The following is a 20,797-nucleotide window of genomic DNA, read 5'->3' on the forward strand; positions in this document are numbered from 1 at the left end:
CACCACACAGCCGCTCGCTCACTCCCTCCACCCCAGTGGGATGGGGGAGAGAATCAGAAGGGTAAAAATAAGAAAACTCGTGGGTTGAGATAAGAACAGTTTAATAATTGAAGTAAAATGAAATAGAATAGTAGTAATAATAATAGTAATAGTAATAGTAATAGTAATAGTAATAATAATATAATAATAATACAATAATAATATGCAAAGCAAGTGATACAATTGCTCACCACCCGCCGACCAATGCCCAGCACATCCCCAAGCAGCGATCGCTGCCCCCCGGGCTAATTCCCCCCAGTTTATATACTGGGCATGACGCCATATGGTATGGAATAGCCCTTTGGCCAGTCTGGGTCAGCTGTCCTGGCTGTGCCCCCTCCCAGCTTCTTGTGCACCCGGCAGAGCATGGGAAGCTGAAAAGTCCTTGACTGGTGTAAGCCCTACTTAGCAACAACTAAAACATCAGTGTGTTATCAACATTATTCTCATCCTAAATCCAAAACACAGCACTATACCAGCTACTAGGAAGAAAATTAACTCTATCCCAGCTGAAACCAGGACAGTGCAGCTCTAAGGGGGGGTGGCGCAGTGTCAGTTGTCATTATGTATTACCATTTGAAGAATGGATTGGGGGATTATTTTTAATAAGACTGGCTTTGCTGGGCAAGAAGAGGTTGTGTGTTTAGGCGTATTGTGATGCTGCTCAAGGTGACTAGGAAATTGTACAGGAAGGACAATTTTAAACCCATGTTGGCTTCATCATGTTAGGAACTGCCCTCAGAGGAGAAACCCAAGGGACAATGTTTAACGAAGTGGCTTGCCTAAGGTACAGGAATCATTATAGTGAAATGAGGAACATTAAGTGTGTTTTAGTTTTTATTTAAGTTGTATAAAGGCAGTCGTGAGGTAAGAATGGATGGATGCTGTTGACAGCGTGGCCTTACTTGGACTAAAGAGCTGCTGGCAGGTTGGGGAGCAAGTACAAAGCATGCTTCTAATCTGCTCTACTTGGCACGCAGGAGCCTTATGAGCAGATATTAGGTAGATAAAGCTATTACATTAAAACTTCAAGGCAGCTCAGTCACCATCTGGTGCCAAATAGGCGCATGTGTGTGTTTGTAAGTTGGGGAGAGGGCCAAGAAGAGATGCTCTCACAGGCGGCCGGCAGCTGGGACGAGCCTCTCCCGGCCCAGGCCCGAGCGAGTGGGGAGGCGGCCCCAAGGTAGCGAGGGCGCCCATCTTGTGCCAGCCTCGCCGAGGTGCCGCGAAGGGCGGAGGCCGAGGACGACCGCGGCAGCGCTTCTACCCGCGCCTCCCCCGTGAGCCGGTCCTGCCGTGACGCCGCGGCGAGCCGCACAGGCGCAGCAGCTTCCAGCGCCTGTTGTATCCGGCCAGCGCCTTTTCTCTCTTCCCCCCTCCTCCCTCTCCCCGTTCGTTCGTCCGTCCCTCCCTCCTTCCTTCCTTCCTTCCTTCCCTCCTCCCCTCCCTCCCGCCCTCCCGGAGCCGCCGCGGTCGGTACCGCCACCGCCGCTGCTGCTGCTGCGCGCGCCCTCACTGCCCCCTGTGCGCCCGGCCGGCAGCACCTCCGATCTCCCCGGCTGCCCCATGAAGTGATGGCAGCGGCCAACTTCGGCAAGATCCAGATAGGGATCTACGTGGAGATCAAGCGCAGCGATGGTCAGTGGGGCAGGGACGACGGGAGGGGCCAGCCCGGCGGAGCGGCCGCAGCCCTGGCCGGGCGCCGCCGCCGCCCCGGTGCGCGGCTCGGGGGGGCGGGGAGGGGGCTGCGCGCGGGTCCCATTGTGTGCACGGGGCTCATTGTGTGCGCGGGGCCGGGGAGTGGCCGGGCCTGGCGCGCTGCGGTTGTCAGGGGAGCGCTCGCGCTTGGCGGCGGAGGGCGGTTGAGCGGGGCGCGAGCGGCGGCGGCGGCCGCCGCTGGGGACGGGGAGACTGCAGCAGGGCGGGGAGGCGGCGGGGAGGGGCGGCGGCGGGGCGGGGGGCTGAAATGGGGGAGAAGAGGGAGAAGTGGGTGTGAGGGGGATGAAGCAGGGATGGGATGGGCTCATGGGGGAGGGGAAAACAGGACAAGCGTGGGGTGAGCAATGAGACGTGCGGGGTGGCTGTGGATGGGGGTGATGAGGTGATTTGGGGGGGAGAGGGGCGTGGGTGGGGAGGAAAGCCTGGAGAGGTTTTGGCGGGGAGGTGGGAGGGCCTTAGGGGAGGGGATGAGGTGATGGAGGGAGGAAAGGCCTTCAATGCAAAGTAATAACTTGTTCGCTCTGGCATATGAGCTGTGTTCTGAAAAAATGACACAACAGCATGTTCTGACAGAAATGCCTTTGGACACTTCCATCATTTGACAAAAAAGCTTGATGTTATTATTTCAGATGTTCCTTATGATTAAAATATAAGAAGAGTGCTTGCTATTTATGAGTTGTTATTTCTCCATTGGGGATCCAGTGTTTCTCATCTTGCCCAGCATCTTTTGATGGGAGGATGTATGGTGCTGTCTAGAAATACATGTAAATAAAGGAAGCGTGTGTGTTAGGTTTAGGGTACTAACTCTTCATATTTGTCTGGAAAGAGAGAACTGAAATGGGAAGTTCACTGACTGAATCAATGGCAAGTCACTCGTGACTTCAGCTCTTCAATTTGAGTGGGAATATGTCATCTGTTATCAGCCTCTGTGAGATTTATGAAGCCTCCTAAACAGGGGTGGGGTTCTGCTGGGATTTTCTGGAAAGTCTTTTTTTTGTTTTTCTCCAGGGCTCAGGAGCTTGCTAAAGAATAAGCAGATGTTTTTAAGGGAAGAAATACCTGGAGGTCAAAGGCACTGAAGTTAGCATGGTTTTGTCATGAGGCAGGAAACAAGTGGCCAGCAAGCTTTATGCATCTTGTCTTCTCATGTCCCATACTGCAGTTCAACCCTACAATAAAATAATGGTTGGTGTTGGCTGGACACTATATTAAACCTAACCCCTCAATTTGTGCTTAATGGCTTGTGTGTCACGTGAAGAATCTGATAGGTCTGGCAGTTATTTGCATAACTCCTGCAGATCTCTGTCTGAGGTTTCAGAAAACCTCACTGTAGCAACTTGTAAAACTTTTTTCTAAGGCCTGCATGAACTTCTAATAAATGTTATTGTTTGTTTTGTATGCCTTGGGAAAATAAGGCTTTGCTTCTTCCCCCCCTCCCCCCGGGTTCTGCTCACTTATAATGTCAGAAGTGAGGACAGTAACTCTTGAACATAATACTTATTTTCATTACTATTAATGGTTTACATATTTTGCTGTATCACATATGTGATGCAGCACATGAAATATATTACACATTGGTAATATACTAGGGGGATGCCTTCGCAGCAGTTATTCAAACTATAAGGTTTTGAGCATTTGTGGTTAACTTGGTCCTTGTGTGAGCAACTGCACTGCAGTGTCATACCAGAGTTAGTGGGTCCTGGTTATTGTGAGGTTTGCTTGTTTTTCATTGGGACTGGAGGAGGAGATGCCCTGTTATGGCTCAGGCTACTGCAGTGTTCTGTCATTCTCTTCCCAGTAAACTGTAGGAGGAACTGTCCTAGGTATGTGGAAGGGAGCATTTTGAGAAAGATATCGAAGGACAGCCAGCACTAGATTGCATTTAGATTGCATTGCCTTTCAGAAAGTAGGTTTCCAACCTGAGCTGTGGTTGCACAGGCAACTGAGATTGATCTAGCTGCTTCTAACAAGGGGAGGTCTTGCTGCCTGTGCCTCTGTCAGCTGTGTTGTTCCTACAAACTCTCTCTCCCATCCAGTGTGGCCAATGATTTTTTTTTTTCTCTGTTGATTTAATACATCATTAATTGATGATTTGATTCACTAAACACAGTAGAAAACTTTTGGATGTGCTAGTTTTCTGCAGGATTAGTGCATTCAAATGACTCGGAGGGATCTGTGACCCCAACAGTATCAGCATATAGGAAATGCATGGCCAGGATGAAGTGGAGGTGAGAAGTATGATCTTCTGGTTCAGTAACAGTGAGCTAACTGGATCTGCTCTACCCAGAACTATATCCTAGGTAGAATCAGGGCTGTGTATCATACCAGCTACCCTAGGCTGAAAGCATGATTAAAACCGTTTAAGAAACTTCTGGAGAAAGTGGTGTGTTGGTCTGGGCTTTTTTCATATGTTGTCTTGTCTGCAGTAAGTCTTTTTTTAAAACTAAATATTGTTTTGAGAGGTAAGTATAATAATTCTTTAAAATTTCCTTATTTACCTGTTTATTTGCAGAATCCAGAGAAGAATAAAGTTTTAGTTTGCTAATTGGGTCATTTGAAAAAGTATGCATTTTTTTCCATTTGTCCACCAGTTATGTTAAACAGTTTTCTGAATACAGAGCTTTATTAATTCCAGATAACTCTAGTTTTCTTTACATAAAAAGAAAAACTAACAGAATAACATTTTTTTGGTGAAACATCACTGTTAAGTCATACTTGTTCATTACAACAAAATTGCAAAGACATGTAGAACACAATAAATGTGAGAATGTGACCAGAACATTCTGGAAAGAAGTTACATATTCTGTCATTTTGACAAGTTCTAATTAGGTTTAAGTGTTTTGTGAGAGATTTCTTATAGGACTGAATAGAAAATAGATGTTGTAGAAATTAAAGGCATTATTAGAACTCGTGGCCAAACACACATGAAAAACAGTGTTTGGATAAAACCCAACATTTTCAAGGACTGATGCTGCAGAGCTGCTGTGTATCTGGTTTTTCTCAGTGGGTAAACATTGGTATAAATGTTGTCTAGAGTTGCAGATAATATTTCCAGTTATAATTGGAATAACTAGTTATGTTCATGTAATGTAAGAGCGTATTAAGTCAGCTAGTTTGGCTTTTTATAATCATTTCTGATACTGAAATTTACTACTTATTTCAGTATAATTTATGTATGTTGCTTGAACTATGCCTTGGTAATCTATCTTGGAAACGGGAAAGAACTCATTTGTTTTAGGTTGTGAATTGCTAAGAATGGACTGCATTTCCAGTCTTGAAAAATGTGCCTTATCACATGGAACCTTAGGGAAGTAGAGAGGTGGCCAGAAGGTACCTGCGAGATCTGCTGTAATGGTGTTTCCTCTTGTCCAGAAGATGCTCCTTGCTGAGGTCTAAATATGGGCATTTGTCTGTTGGTGAATTCCCTTTACTCAAATAATAATAGCCCACTGCTTTACGTGTGAACTTACACCTGTATCTCCACTTCTTGTGCATTATCCAGTTAATGACGACAAAAACCTATATAACTACTTGGAGAAAGAACATCTCACATTTTTTTTCCCATAAATTCAGTCTTTTGCTGAAATAGGATAAATCTCTTATGCCCTGCAGCCCTTTAGTAGGCTGATTAGTGTATTTCCTTTACTTTTTCAGTCCAATTGTGTTCCGTCCATTTCCTCCTCAGGCTGTTCCTATTCTCTCTGTCTTTGTAGATCTGAAATATTACCTAGAGGACAGAGAAATTAATTATATATTTGCTCATTTGGAAAGCAGGGGGAATACACTTCTGGTCTCACTGTGTCAGAAATAATGTAACAAGCATGAGGAGAAGGAATGTTCTTGTAATTGGAAGAGTGACTGAATATTTGACAGAACTTCCAGGAAGGTAAAAATGGTGAATTTTTAGGGATTAACTATCAAATAGTGTAAAAAAGAAAGATCATGAGCTTGTGCCCATTTTTTTTCAAAATACAAGAACAGGAGAGCTGTCAGTGTTTGAAAGAGAAAACTTAAAACTGATAAAGGAGAATAAACTAGGTACAGTTATCACGTGGAGCTTGTTACCAGAGGAGATGGAGGCTAGAAGCATAGCAGAATTTTAAGAAGGATGTTGATTTGGATGGTAGGAATATCCAATTTTACACTAAAAATTAAAAAAAATATGCCAGTAACTGTAAAAGGTAGAATCATAGAATCGTTAAGGTTGGAAAAGACCCTTAAGATCATCGAGTCCAACCATTAAACTAGCACTGCCAAGTCCACCACTAAACCATGTCCTCAAGCACCATGTCTACCTGTCTTTTAAATACCTCCAGGGATGGAGACTCAACCACTTCCCTGGGCAGCCTGTTCCAATGCCTGACTACCCTTTCGGTGAAGAAGTTTTTCCTAATATCCAACCTAAACTGCCCCTGGCGCAGCTTGAGGCTGTTTTCTCTCGTCCTATTGCTTGTTACCTGGGAGAAGAGACCGACCCCCACCTCACTACAACCTCCTTTCAGGTAGTTGTAGAGAGCAATAAGGTCTCCCCTCAGCCTCCTCTTCTCCAGGCTAAACAACCCCAGTTCCCTCAGCCGCTCCTCATAAGACTTGTGCTCCAGACCCTTCACCAGCTTCCTTGCCCTTCTTTGGACATGCTCCAGCACCTCGATGTCCTTCTTGTAGCGAGGGGCCCAAAGCTAAACACAGTACTCGAGGTACGGCCTCACCAATGCCAAGTACAGGGGCACTATCACCTCCCTGGTCCTGCTGGCCACACTATTCTTGATACAAGCCAGGATGCCATTGGCCCTCTTGGCCACCTGGGCACACTGCTGGCTCATGTTCAGGTGGCTGTCAACCAACACCCCCAGGTCCTTTTCTGCCAGGCAGCTCTCCAGCCCATCCTCCCCAAGCCTGTAGCGTTGCATGGGGTTGTTGTGACCCAAGTGCAGGACCCGGCACTGAGCCTTGTTGAATCTCATACAGTTGGCCTCAGCCCATCGATCCAGCCTGTCCAGGTCCCTCTGTAGGGCCTTCCTACCCTCCAGCAGATCAACACTTCCACCCATACTTGGTGTCGTCTGCAAGTAGTTTCTGTTCTACCTGAGTCTGTAGTTTAAATAACCTCTAACTGACAGGAGGTAGGAAGAAATATTGCCTGTGGCTATGTTATTTTGTAATTGCCTATGATGTGGTGGGTTGACCCTGGATGGACGCCAAGTGCCCACCAAAGCCACTCTATCACTCCCCCTCCTCAGCTGGACAGGGGAGAGAAAATATAACAAAAGGCTTGTGGGTCGAGATAAGGACAGGGAGAGATCACTCACCAATTACTGTCACAGGCAAAACAGACTCGAATTGGGGAAATTAATTTAATTTATTACCAATCAAATCAGAGTAGGGTAATGAGAAATAAACCAAATCTTAAAAACACCTTCCCCCCACCCCTTCCTTCTTCCCAGGCTCAACTTCACTCCCGATTTTCTCTACCTCCTCCCCCTGAGTGGCACAGGGGGATGAGGAATGGGGTTGCGGTCAGTTCATCACACGTTGTCTCTGCCGCTCCTTCCTCCTCAGGGGCAGGACTCCTCACAGTCTTCCCCTGCTCCAGCGTGGGGTCCCTCCCACAGGAGACAGTCTTCCACAAACTTCTCCAATGTGAGTCCTTCCAATGGGCTGCAGTTCTTCATGAACTGCTCCAGCGTGGGTCCCTTTCATGGGGTGCAGTCCTTCAGGAGCAGACTGCTCCAGCATGGGTCCCCCGCGGGGTCACAAGTCCTGTCAGCAAACCTGCTCCAGCGTGAGCTCCTCTCTTCATGGGGTCACAGGTCCTGCCAGGACCCTGCCCCAGCGTGGGCTTCCCACAGGGTCACAGCCTCCTTTGGGCATCCACCTGCTCCAGTGTGGGGTCCTCCATGGGCTGCAGGTGGATATCTGCTCCACCATTAACCTCCATGGGCTGCAGGGGGACAGCCTGCCTCACCATGGTCTTCACCAGGGGCTGCAGGGGTGTTGTCCCGAAAGCGGGGTCATTTGCCTGGTGTGCAGACGCCAATTAACACACAGAGCAGAGGTATTTTATTTCATGTCTGTGCAGAGATGGGTGCTAGGTGGTAAATCCACAAAGCTAGCACACCTTTGTACAAAACTATAGCATATTTATCCTGCTACATGATTAGTATAATCCTGCCTAATTTTACACTTATTGGTTAGTGATTAACATTTCGTATGCTATTGGTTTACTGTATTAAAATTAGCGTTGCTTGCTATGTAAATTAGCACGCGTGCTCCTTTCAGGTGTGGGGGGCAAGTCTTTTCGGTCCTGAATTGAGTCGGTGGTCGCGATCTCCCCTCGCCACATTTACCTTTCACCCAGTTACTGCAGTTTTATCAGACTTCATGTTTTTCTGGCCACCATCCAGTCTTTGGTGCCAAAATGTTCCCTTTTATCAGTCCAGTAGCTCTTCTTCAAGGGTATAGCCGTTAGTTTTCCACAGTTCATTAATTAAACAAATGCTCTTATATCTTTTAGCTCCCTCCCAAATTCCTTTCCCAAAGCACAGGTGGTTCGTAGTTTTGCTCAGTGGAAAATTTTCACTTTCTGCAGGATATCAGGGGAATCTCTGCTCCGGTTCCTGGAGCACCTCCTTCCCCTCCTTCTTCACTGACCTTGGTGTCTGCAGAGTTGTTCCTCTCACATATTCTCACTCCTCTCTCCCGGCTGCAGTTGCACAGGGTTTTTTTCCCCCTTCTTAAATATGTTATCCCAGAGGTGCTACCACCGTCGCTGATTGGCTCAGCCTTGGCCAGTGGCGGGTTTGTCTTGGAGCCGGCTGGCACCGGCTCTATCGGACATAGGGGAAGCTTCTAGCAGCTTCTCACAGAAGCCTCCCCTGTAGCCCCTCCCCCCCGCTACCAAAACCTTGCCACGCAAACCCAATACAGCCTACTTAAGAATTTTCTTCAGTTGTCTCTGAAGCAGCTGGAACTGGTCATGGTCAAAGATAATCCATCTAGTCCAAAAACCTACTGGCAGCTCCTGTCTCCTTAGGCTTGCCGAAACATCATTGTAACTGTTTCGCCTTCAAACACAAACAAGACTAACTTTTTATAACGGTAAGGGCTGTAATTTTTTTCTTTAAAGCCAAAGTTCCGTCGAAATTGGTGTTTCTCAGTGTTGAGAAGTCTATACCATCCTTTGTCTTCTGGGTAATCCTGTATGATGATCTTGATCTTTACGTACAACTCCCAATAGCAACAATGATTTTATAGCAAGGTAGAAGGTATAATGATGCTATACAAATTCTGTTTCAGGTTTGGGTAGTCACCCTATTTTACAAGCTCTTGAGGGTAGATTTAAATGGTAATGTGCTTTTACTCTTTCCTTTTGTGACATACATCTATTCTTTCCCTGTGATTAAGACATTTTCTTTGTTAGCACATTTAAATCATTTGACTCAATTACCTAATCCCTCTGTAAGCCATATGAACACAGTGTGTCTTTGTCCTTCCATAGTGGCCAGATCACACACAAGGTTTCAAGTCTGCTATTGCTGGTCAAGCTAATGGGTCCAACATTTAGGCTTACTTATCCAGTGTAGGTTCTCATATTGTTACATCCAGAGTTTCTGGAGATTGTTGGTCAACACAGAAGTGTTGACCAGGAGGATGTGTTAAATTTTCTGTGTCCTTTTTCAAATCACTTTTTAAGTGTTCAGCTTTTGTCATGCAGTAAGTGTATTTTCACTGTAACTCGCAGATTCTCAGATATTTATGTAGGTCTTCTGTATTTTGTATAAATAACTTTTGAATGACAAGAGTTGAAGTCCTGATCTTCAGAGAATCTTCTCATCTTTGTTCCATAAGCATGTTTAATACAGCATTACATACTTGCAATAATGTCTTTAGAGCTATATATGGCTACTAGGATTACACAGCTTGTATTGCATGTTTTTTCCCCTCTCATCATGTTATGGGGGAATCTATCCTTTATTTCTGTTTGGTAGGTAAAGTTATTGCTCTTTCCACCCACTCTCTATAATGGCCTGTTGCCTGGGCTCAGTTTTACTTGTGTTTTCTTCCTATGGCTTTATGAACTGAAGACTTTGCCGTGCTGCTGCTTGGCAGCATGGCACCAAGCATGGCTTCCTACCTTGCTGAGGTGGGAAGAGATGATAAATCATTGGGAAGAGGTCATGCCTGACTGAAGAGTAATGTCATTGCAAAAGTATCTCTTTCTGTTTGCTCTAGAAGATAAATTAGCCATTTGAGTTCTTTTAATACATCCACTTACTGTAGGCCAATGTAGAGAAATGAGTGAACAGTATGAAGTATTTAGCAGGTGAGCTCCTTTCCTGGAGCACAAAATCTGTAGCATTTTTTGTTGGCTTGACCTGTGGAATGTGTCACTGTGGTTTTTTTTTGTGCTTGAGAAATAAGTAACAGAATGGAGTAAATTCACTTCATTGTGGTGTTCTTGTTTAAGTTCTTCCTTTGTAAACATTTACTGCTTATAAAGTTTGATTTTTCTTTTTAAACTTTTTTCCCATCTTATTGTTTGTTGGGTTATCTTGTCTTCCTCACCATACTGTATGGCTGGACTCTTGGGATCAGGAAGAGAATGCTGTGGTCAACCCATTGTGAACACTAAAATATGGTGTTCACTATAAATATTCACAACATGTTTAGTCATAGAGGAAAATGACTTTTGATAAATTAAAGGTTTATGTTAACTTTTCAGAGTTGAGTTAAGTTAAATTTCTAACGTAATGCAAAAAGTAAGATACGGAAGTCCACAATAAGGACTCCCAAGCAGTCTTAACTTTGTCCAGTAGTGAGAATGTGTAGTAAACAAAATATATGGTCAAGCATGATGGTGTTTGTAATTTAAAATTAAAGAGTTTTTAAGAAGACATTGGCTTTTAATAATCAATTTCTCATAATGCCTCTGTAGCATAGAGTTATTTGGAAGCCTAGATGCTTTCAGTGTATATTTCCAGATGTAGGGTAGAAGGTTTTTATGGAGCTGTAATACATTTTTTGTTATTTCTGTTCATCCTTTTCAAAGACATGAACAAACTTTCAGGTATACGAGCAATTCTTTTTGCTTGCTTGAAAGCTTATCTATGTTTTCCAGTTTTACCACTTGTGTCTTTTCAGAAGTGAACATTTCCTTGCATTTCTTTTTAGTTTTTTGGAGGGAATAGTTACAGTTCCTTCTAATGTCATTTTTTTTAAACTTGCTTGCAGTTGTATATTCCAAAGCTTTGGGATTTATTGTGACTTGGTATTTGGGGTTTTATTTAAATTGTTCTCAATACTGAACTGAACATAGACACTAAAACAAATGTTCCTAGCTACAGTGTTTGGACCAGTTTTTCCTGGGTTTTGGTAGAGATTTTGATACTTACGTAAGACTGTTAGACACTCATCATAATTAAGTTAGCTACAGTTAATTTTGACTATTGGTGTGATTCCACAGCTGTTTAAGATGTTTAACTCTGGGCTGCTTTTGTTTGTCCACTGCATCAGTATTAGTTTTTAGTTAAATGTGTTGGAGGGAAGGGAGGGAGGGAGGGAGGGTAGGGAACTAAAATTATGGTAATCCAGATGTAGATTGTCTTAAACTGCTGTTAGTTATATCTGTGAACCTGTTCATATTGTATATGCACAGACACATGCACTGTTTCTTCTTTTTCTGTCCTCATTCCTCTCCTTAAAATGTTCACAGTTGTTATACTGCTGTTTGAGTACTATTTATTATTTTCACTTGAAGAATTAAAAAGCCTATAGCTCACTATAGTGTTCCCAATAGAGAGATAGACAGGTGGTTGACATGATTTTCCTACAACTTTGACCTCTGTAAAGGGACGCTTTGAATTCTGTAGTAAGTGTTTAGAATAGTGTCAGAATACAGGGCTAGATCTTCTTGTCTTGTGTCACTCTTCTCTGTGCCTTGTAATCGCTCCTGGGAAACAAAGCAGCTGCAGGTAGTTCTCTGGGAGGGTATTATGAAGATGGCATTTCCATTTCTCTGTTGAAGAGTGTTCTGTGGAGTTAATTTTGCTGTCTTTGAATTTGGTCATTACTAAATATGTAAAACTAGATTTTACATCTGTTAGACAAAAGGTAATAAAGCTGTGTGAAAAATTACATTAAAATTACCTTTGCTGGAAAAGGGAATGAATTTATCAGACTTATGGTTTTTTTTTTTTTAATGTCTGTAGTGCACTGAATCATTTACATGAGCAGAATATACCTAGAAGAAACTTGATAACTCTACTATTACAGTCTAAATTCAGTTGTTGTTTTAATTTGCTAGGAACCCAAGTTAATTTTAGAATTGCTTAGTTAAAACGAGTAGAGGTTCTTGAAGATAACTCTGTATAACTGTGTGCTATAACCAAAACTTCGTGACATTTTTAAAAATGTGAATTATCAGTTAGATTTAGTAATTAAGCCACTCGATCAGTTTTTTGGTTGTTTTTTTTTTTGGAATGGGGTCTTGTTCAGCAACACTGAGTCTGATCTTATATTTGACTCTTGAAAAAGAAGAATGAGGGATTTTGCTGCTTAAAGGCTTAAATGTGGTAGTGGAGGTTTTTATTTTGCTTTATGCAAATAATACTGCTTTCAGTATAGCTTATTGTTTTTACCTAGTGGCAGTTCTAGTTGCATCAGGCATAAATTGCTTTCAAGTTTCCCAGACTTGTAAAGGGACAAGTCTGCTGCATTCCTTCTGCAACGCTGACTCTGTAAAACATAATTGTCCAATCCCAAGCAGTAACAAAGTGTCTTCAAGTAACTTGCATATAACAATAAATCTTTGACTTTGGTTGCATTTTTATTGGTGGGTGGTCATGCTTTTCACATAGGGGAATGTTATTTGCTTTCAAGTTATCAATAATCCTATTGAAGCTTTGTCAAGTGCAAGTTTGAGTTTCTCATGGCTCCCATCAGGCACTGAAAGCTCTGTGTAATCCCAGGTATCGGAAGTGTGAGTATTTTCAGTCTCTTCCGTTACTTACGGAATATAGTATGTTAAGAGTTGCCTTCAATGGATGAACACACTGAATGTGTATGTGAGTGGAGGGAGGTAGAGCACGAGCTTTGTTTAAAGTTTTCTCTTTAGAAGCAAGGTACGTAGCATACTTGTGCCCTTACAGAGTTTGGATCTAGAATTTTTGTTGCACAGTGTTGCACATCTTGCGATCACTAAAATGTGTTACTTTCCCCTTGTGGCTGAACTGCATAAGGAGTTTGAGGTGTATTTCCAACTGATCTATAAAAGTGTCTGCTAGAGATGCAGGCATGCATAATGATGTGGTGATGAGGATCTTTGGCTCTAGGAAGAGGGCAGTGGAAATGAATTAAGTTTGAAAAGCACAAGTACACTTAGATTTTGGAATACTCCAAGTTTCTGATTCAATTTTGGGTTATGTTTGCATGTTCTTCTATACTGCATTTATGAATTGAACTTCCCAGTTCATCTTGACATTTTAATAGGATAGGAATTCAGTTGGTGATGAATGAGGTAAATATAAATCACAACCTGATGATTTTTAAGTTACAATAAGCTTTCATCAAACCACAGAGAAGAACTCTGGTGGTGATTGGTGGCTGTCTTGGTCACAGTGACCACAAAGTAGTTGAGTCTCAAATCGTTGGCGATAGGAGAAAAACTGCCAGCAAAACTTTGTCCCTGGATATGGGGAGAGCAGACTTAGGGCTGCTGAAGGAGCTAGTTTGTAAGGTCCCCTGGGAATCTGCTTTTGAAGGTATTGGGGTCCATGAATGCTGGTCACATTTTAAGAGCCATCTCTTAAGAGCGCAGGAGCCGGCAATTCCAAAGTGTCAGAAGTCAAGCAAGCAGGGCAGAAGGCCGGCTTGGCTGAGCAGGGTTCTTCTAGAACTTAGGTGGAAAAGGAAAGTGTATGGACATTGGAAGCAAGGACAGGAGACATGGGAGGACTACAGAGATCCTGTTCGCCATTGTAGGGAGAAAATTAATGTGGCCAAAGCTTGATTAGAGTTCAAGCTGGCCAGCACTGTGAAGGACAACAAAAAGGGCTTTTAAAAATATGTTAATAGCAAAAGGAGGATCAGAGATAACATTGGTCCGTTACTTGATGAGGTCGGTCACCTCACAAATAGGGACGTAGACAAAGCGGAGACGTTTAATGCCTTCTTCGCCTGTCTTTAACACTGATGATGGGCCCTGGGACCTCCAGAGCCCTGTGTTGGAAGACCGTGACTGGGGGGATGATAAACTCCCAGCCGACCTTGAACTTGTTTGAGACTTGCTGCTCCAGCTGGATGCACATAAGTCTATGGGGCCTGATGGGATTCATTCCAGGGTACTGAAAGAGCTGGCCGATGTTACTGCAGGACCTCTCTCCATTATTTTTCAATGGTCTTGGGAGTCTGGAGAGGTCCCAGTCGACTGGAAGCTGGCAAATGTTGTCCCGATTTTCAAGAAGGGTAAGAAGGAAGACCCTGGTAATTACAGGCCTGTCAGTCTCACTTCAGTGCCTGGTAAAATTATGGAGAAGGTTATTCTGGGAGTTACTGAAAAACACTTGAGAGACAATGCAGTCATTGGTCATAGCCAACACGGGTTCATGAGGGGAAAGTCCTGTTTAACTAACTTAATTTCCTTTTATGACAAGGTCACCCATCTAGTTGACCAAGGGAAGCCAGTAGATGTGGTATTTTTGGATTTTAGCAAAGCTTTTGATACTGTCTCTCACAGTATCCTCCTGGACAAAATGTCCAGCATACAGCTAGACAAGTCCTTAATACGTTGAGTGAGCAACGTCTTGTTCTCATTTGAATAAAGTTTGCAGCTCTAATTGCTTAATCTTCCTTAAATCTGAGAACTGCAGGGGTTCATATAGGCCATGAAAGGGACCTGTGGATGTTGGAAAGCCTCGCGGGAATGTTGAAAATGGGTGTATTTTTGGTTTTTTGGTTTGGGCTTTCTTTACACTTTGGAAGGGAGATTGCCTTGTGAATATATGACAAAATGAAGATTACTTTATGAAAAGTGAATGAAAACTTCTGGTTTTCTCTCTATAAGACTTTTACTGAAAATGGGGAATGTGGAATTTTTTTAAAAGCTTATGAAGTGTTTCTGCCTTTTTGGAGGTTCCTCCCTCTCCTTAAAGTATGCTCACCACTACCATAAGAAGTGCCCCAGTGGATCAGACTGATGGTTCATCTAGCCCAACGGTGGTAGAAGAGGCTATTTAGGGAAAGCAGGTCAGCCTTGTCACTGTCTGCAGTCTCATGCCTTTGTCATCCCCCAGTATCCAGAATTATATTTGGGATATTAGAAGTACAACTCTGCCTAGTCCTATTAAATATCCATTTATAGACCTATTGTTTGTGAATTTATTGAATACTTTTCTGACCCAACTTACACTGTCTGCCTCCAAAACCTCTTGTGGAAGCAAGATCGGGAAGTTCCCTGCTTGCTGCATAGCGAAGTACATTATTACTTTTATCTGCCTGAAACCAATCTGCCTTAAGAGACTGCTCCTAGTTTTAGTGTTGCAGGATTTGGTGAATAACAGTTTCCACTCATTTTGTCCTTTATGGTTGTAAAGCTCAACCAAATCCACCTGCAGCCTTTTCCTCAAAAGTGAATAATCTCACCCACCTTAATCTCTACTTGCTTCATTCTCTTTGTTTTCTTCATTGTCCTTCTCTTTACCTCCTCTAATTCCACTACAGCTTTTTTAAGGTGTGAAGACTAATGCACACAGTACTTGAGATGTGGGGGCACCAAAGTTTTATTTATAGTTTGAAAATGACACTTGCTTTTATTCTCTGGGTTCCTGATGATGGCCAATGTTTCATTGTCTCTTTTTTTGTTGCAGCTGCATATTGAGTTGGTGATTTTAGAGAACTGTAAGTGTTAACTTAAGGATCTGTTACTTGAGTTGTAACTTCTAATTCCAGTTTCAGCATTGTGTACCCATAAATTATTATTTTTCTCTGGTTGCCTTATCTTTCTTTTGTCTATGTTGAAGCTCATCTGCCACCTTTTTGTGTACTCCCTTATTTTTAAGAGGCCCTTTTGAAGTTCCTCACAATTGTCATGGCATCTGACTACCCAAAAAGCTGTCTTGCCAAAGGATCAGACCCCAAACTTGGTGTTATTCAGAGTGCAACTGAACATCAAGCTGGAAGACGATGCGTAAGTTTCTAGCTAATGTTTTGAAAGGCCTACATCATAAAAGAAAACAGTGCTTCACTTTCCCAATCCCCTCCTTCATTTGCACTTGTTTGCATGTAATCTTCTTGTAGAGAGAATTCAAGTATTTCATGGTTTGGACTGTTCTGATTGTGAATTTATCTTGCACCTCATTTTAGTCTAGCGTCCTGGTACCATGATTATTCTCATCTCACACGTGCTAGTTCATTTCCACGCTCCCATCTGGAGTGAACCAGATGACCTACCTTCTACAGGAAACCTAAACTTCCTTGACTGGTTGATGAGAAGAGACCTGAACTGTATTGTTTTGGCTATCACTGCTCAGACAGTCCTGCATTTTAGTAGGCATTGCACTTTCAAATTCTCTTGCACATCCCAGGACATGCAGCACATGTTCCTCTTCATGCTCTAAAAGCATCATAGTGGGAGGCTGCAATGTAGTTTTCTCACTTTTGTGTAAGTCAAAGTGAATAACCATAAAAAATTAAGTCTTAGTGCTCTAGGCATGCCTCTTGGGACCACAGGGGTGCACCTGTACAAGCATTTCAGTTCAGATCAAGAATGGGCTTTGGACATGTATCTTCTGATCATCCCTTATGTCCTTGTGCTATGCTTTAGTTTTGTTTTGAAAGTGGTCTTGGAGCACACTAAATTCCTTTTGGATGAAATTCAGCTGGAGGGTGCACTCCAGAAATCTATGTGATGCACTCTAACAAGGGGTGTTCAGTTTGTGGCACTAGACCCCCCCCAGTCCCCTCCAAAACATGCGGTGTGAATGTTGGATCCTCAGCACTACCTGCTTTGCTCTGCAAATTTGCTCCTGTTGCAGTATGCTACTTGCTACCATAGGCACAGCTGAGGGACCTGGACTATGAGCACCAAGTGCTGTAGTTGTGAGCAATGATGTGCCGTGAAAGGTGCTGCCCCAAGGATGTTGTGGACATGAGCCAGCCTGTACCAGTTGTCCTAGGGGTTCTGTCCCTGGTGTGGTATGGAAAAAAGGCATGGAGGTGATCTCCAGTACTTGAGTTTTTCTGTTATAACCTAGTACTGCCTGCTGCTTGAGAATGAGAAGGTTGGTCATGGGTTATGCCATGTTTTGGTAAGAGCATGACACAGTCTAACTTGACAGCAAATGATGGATCTTCGTAGGAGTTGCCTCCCCTCCCCATCAAAAAAAAAGACCACTGTTGTACCCCAATGACAAAACCAGCATAACTGAATAAAAGAATTTTAGGTCACAGAGCAATCAGCCATCACATCATTAACATCAGTTTTGGAAGTGATTTTAGCTCATCCTGCTTGATTTTGCAGTAAAATGGCGGGAGGGGGGAATTACAAATCTAATTGAAGCACTCTAGGAACTTAAGTGCTTCAACTAAAAGTAGTAGCAAACAGTGGAGGACAGATGCTGAAGTGCTTCTAGTCTCTGTATCCCAAACTAGCATCCTAGAGGTGGAGCAGGTAAATGCAGTGCTGAATCCTGGAGCTGAGTGCAGGATGACATGACCTGAGCTTGGCCCCGCCAATGCGTTAGTATGGGAGAGGCTTTGTGCAGCATTACCGGTATCAACCCATTGTGAAGGTCAGTCATAAGTTTCTCTGAATTTCAGTAAAATGTTTCGTAGAGCATTAAAAATTATTCAGATGAAGTTTAATACAAGAATGGTAATGTATTTAAGACAGGTGATGATAGCGTACCTAATAATTTCTAACTAATAGTGTGCCTTCTGGGATCAGTTTTGGGACTGGCTGGCTGTGTTTTCCATCCATTATAGTTATTAGTTCCTGGTCATAACACAGAAAGTAACATTGTTCTACGGAAACTTCATTACTATGCTAGAGTGGAAGTATCATCTCTGTGGAGATTTATATCATGCGGGAAGATTAGGAAATATGGAATGAAACAACTGGGGTAAAACATGGCACAAATTAAATGTGCTTTTGCTATAAATTGGAAGATCATAAACTGTAAATGACAGCAGAAAATTCTTGATATTCTAGTTAATCACAAAATAAATGTGGACTACCGGGGTGAAGTGACAAGGGGAAAAGTGAGTGCAATTTTAGAATTACTGTAATTTGGCAGTGAGTGTTCCTGTGGAAAGCAGTCTGGAGCCCGTGTGGGATATTGCACCTCATCCTGGTTGCCGGTGTTGGAAAAGGAGATACTCAGACTGAAACAGGTACAGATAGGCTCACCGTTCTTGTACAGATGTCTTTATACAAGCCATAAAAGAAAGCAGAGAGTACTAAATGACTGTGAACACATGTAATCTGGAAAAAAGTTTGTATATGTTGACAGTGAGGTGCTAGTGCAACTTTCTGGGGTGAATAGCAGAGACAGACCACTTCATAACATAAAGGTGAAATGTGTTCGGTTTATAGGGGACTTATGGTAGTATGTATTAGATATGATTGGACAGGTGCTTCCTTCAAATATCTTTTTCTGTGGCTAAGTTATATGTGGAGAACTTATCTGCTCTTAAAAATGATAGGTTCACTGGCATGGTATAGCTGAAATTACTTACTAATAAATATCTAAATATCAGTGCATCTGTTAGCCGTTGTGATGTGATACTTCTTTATGAATTGAGCTGCTTTAGAAACAAGTCTCCTCTCTCGCTCTGACAATGACACCTACAGAAGCAATATGTAGCTGTAGCTTCTGAATGCTACGGCGGTGAGATACTCTTAACATTTTGTGAAGCCAGTGGGCTGACTGCCATTGATTTCACTGGCAATTGAAGCTTCTGAAACCAAATAAAGGGAAGATGTTTTAGGAGGAGCTCACTAATGTGAAATAATGCACTTTGAAATGTGCTTAAAAGAGTATTAGCTCCCCATCCCCAAAAGAAACTGGACCTATCTTGAAGGGAAGTAAAAACCAAAGTGTTCCTCTAACTGGGGAAACCACAGGAAACTTGTTTTGAATGTAAAGGGAAATTTTAGAGATCGGCTTGGAAAATGAAAGGTCAGCAGAAAAAATCAGTGAATTGCAATGTGAAAAGATTGGAGATTTAACAATTATTAGAGAAGCAAAAACTGTGACAGCAGCACTGGGATGCAGCTCTAGGTAACTTCTTTAGAGAAGGTGCATCAGAATAGACAGCTAACAAGTTCAGCTAGACTGAGCATGTCAAACTATAATTTAGTGGTTTGGGGCGGGGGGTGGAGGATGTTGTTGGTGTTGAATGCAAGGAGGACTGAAAAGTTGCTTGTGTCCTGTTTGCTGTATGAAGAACATTAAATGTGCTCTTTGTATTTTGAAGCTAAGTTTTATACACAGTTCAGTAGCATGTGTGAGCTTACCCCCCCATTTATTAGGGGATTGTCAGTAAGATCTGTGAACTTTGTTTTTCTAAAGCACTATGTTTGATTGGTTTTTGCACAGAAATTAGATACATATCTTGGATGGGGAGTTTTCTGAGTTTGGTAGCTTTCTAGATGGAGCAAGAGTAGATTAAGTTGGTTTTTAATTAAAAACTGAAATATACAGGCAGATATGGGAAACTTGATTTGGTTAATGTTAGTTTCTGTTCTCAAAATTCCTGTCTGTTATGTTGTGGAGGTTTATGGAGATCATAAAATGCAGTTGTAACAAGCTTGTCATTTGAAGGACTTGGATGTTGCTGTGATAATTTAGAGAATAAAACAAAATTAGTTGGTAGCTAGGGATCATTCACAAAAATAAATATTAAAATATATCTTTAATTAAAATTATATGGATTTTAAAAAAAATATTTTAAGAACTTGCTTTAGAAATATGGTAGGTACCATGTATGTTTAGTGACCCAGTCAACAGTGTGATAACACTATAACAAGAGACAAGACAATAAGGAAGGGTGGCATGGCAAAAATGAAACAAAGAAACAAAACTATATGATAAAGTAAAACAAAACTAAAGCATAACTGTGGTAGATACAAAGAAAATAAAAGGCTAGTTGTTTATGGATAAATGAAACTTTGAAACAAAATAAAATCAAACATGTTTAGTGTTGTGGAGAAAGAAACGTCAGTCACTAGTAACTTCCAGTTTTTCCTTGGGGGATTAGCAGCAGGACTGTCCATATAGTACAGGGAGAACCATAACAAGTGCTGATCGCGTGAATAGGGATGTCACCATGGGTAACATTGCTGGAGACACTGAGCCTGAAATTCTCTTTTTCCTTGGGATTTTTTCCTGAAAGTTTGTTATAGACATTGCTTGGTGGGTAAAGGATTATTTTTTTCCTCCCTGAGCTCTGTGAGAGCAGGAAAGTCCTTCCACCAGAATTGCCAGGATTGGAGCCTGTAGCGCAGGAGACAATTTTCTGGACCATGGTAATTCTGGTAAATGCTGCTTCTTCTCATGTCTCTCCTAAACATATTTTTTTTTTAAACTTGTGGTTTGTATTCTTTTTAAAAGAGAGTGAAGAAAGTTCTACTTAATTTTTTAATATCAAATGGCAGAGGGCGAAGGTCCAGGTGTTTCTAGATGAGATAACATTCATGTTAGTCCCTCATGAACGTGATTAGGAAAATCATGGCTATTTCACAAATGTCCATTATAATCCTTTAAGGGATGGGTAGTTGCTGTTGCAGTGGTCATTCTCAGTGAGGCTCTGTAGCAGATGTTAACTTGTACTATATTTTTGTATTCATCTATGAAACATCTACTGTTGATGCACTTAGAAAAAGTGTTCGGCTGACCAGACCACTGCCTGAGCTAATATAACACATTTGTGCTCCTAAAGAAGTGGCAACTTCAACTCACATAAGCTGTGAGTTTCCTTTACTGAATGTTGGGTCCATTAACATTGCCATAGCCTGGTCCTGCTAAAAATAATTGCCTGGTTT

General features: G+C 42.4%; 1 protein-coding gene across 3 annotated transcripts in view; it reads left to right on the forward strand.

The window, feature by feature from the left end:
- Nucleotides 1–1,613: 1,613 nt before the first annotated feature.
- The window catches only part of LOC309601795 (kinesin-like protein KIF2A), a gene marked incomplete at both ends in the record, with an annotated part of 73,766 nt that continues 54,582 nt past the window's right edge, over nucleotides 1,614–20,797 (forward strand). For all 3 annotated transcript variants that reach the window (XM_082334923.1, XM_082334924.1, XM_082334925.1), the window contains one exon: nucleotides 1,614–1,677. In XM_082334923.1, coding sequence (XP_082191049.1) covers nucleotides 1,614–1,677 — 64 coding nt within the window. The remainder of the gene's footprint in view (nucleotides 1,678–20,797) is intronic.

Source organism: Platalea leucorodia, assembly GCF_965183815.1.
Source record: "Platalea leucorodia genome assembly, chromosome: W".
Classification (NCBI taxonomy): domain Eukaryota; kingdom Metazoa; phylum Chordata; class Aves; order Pelecaniformes; family Threskiornithidae; genus Platalea; species Platalea leucorodia.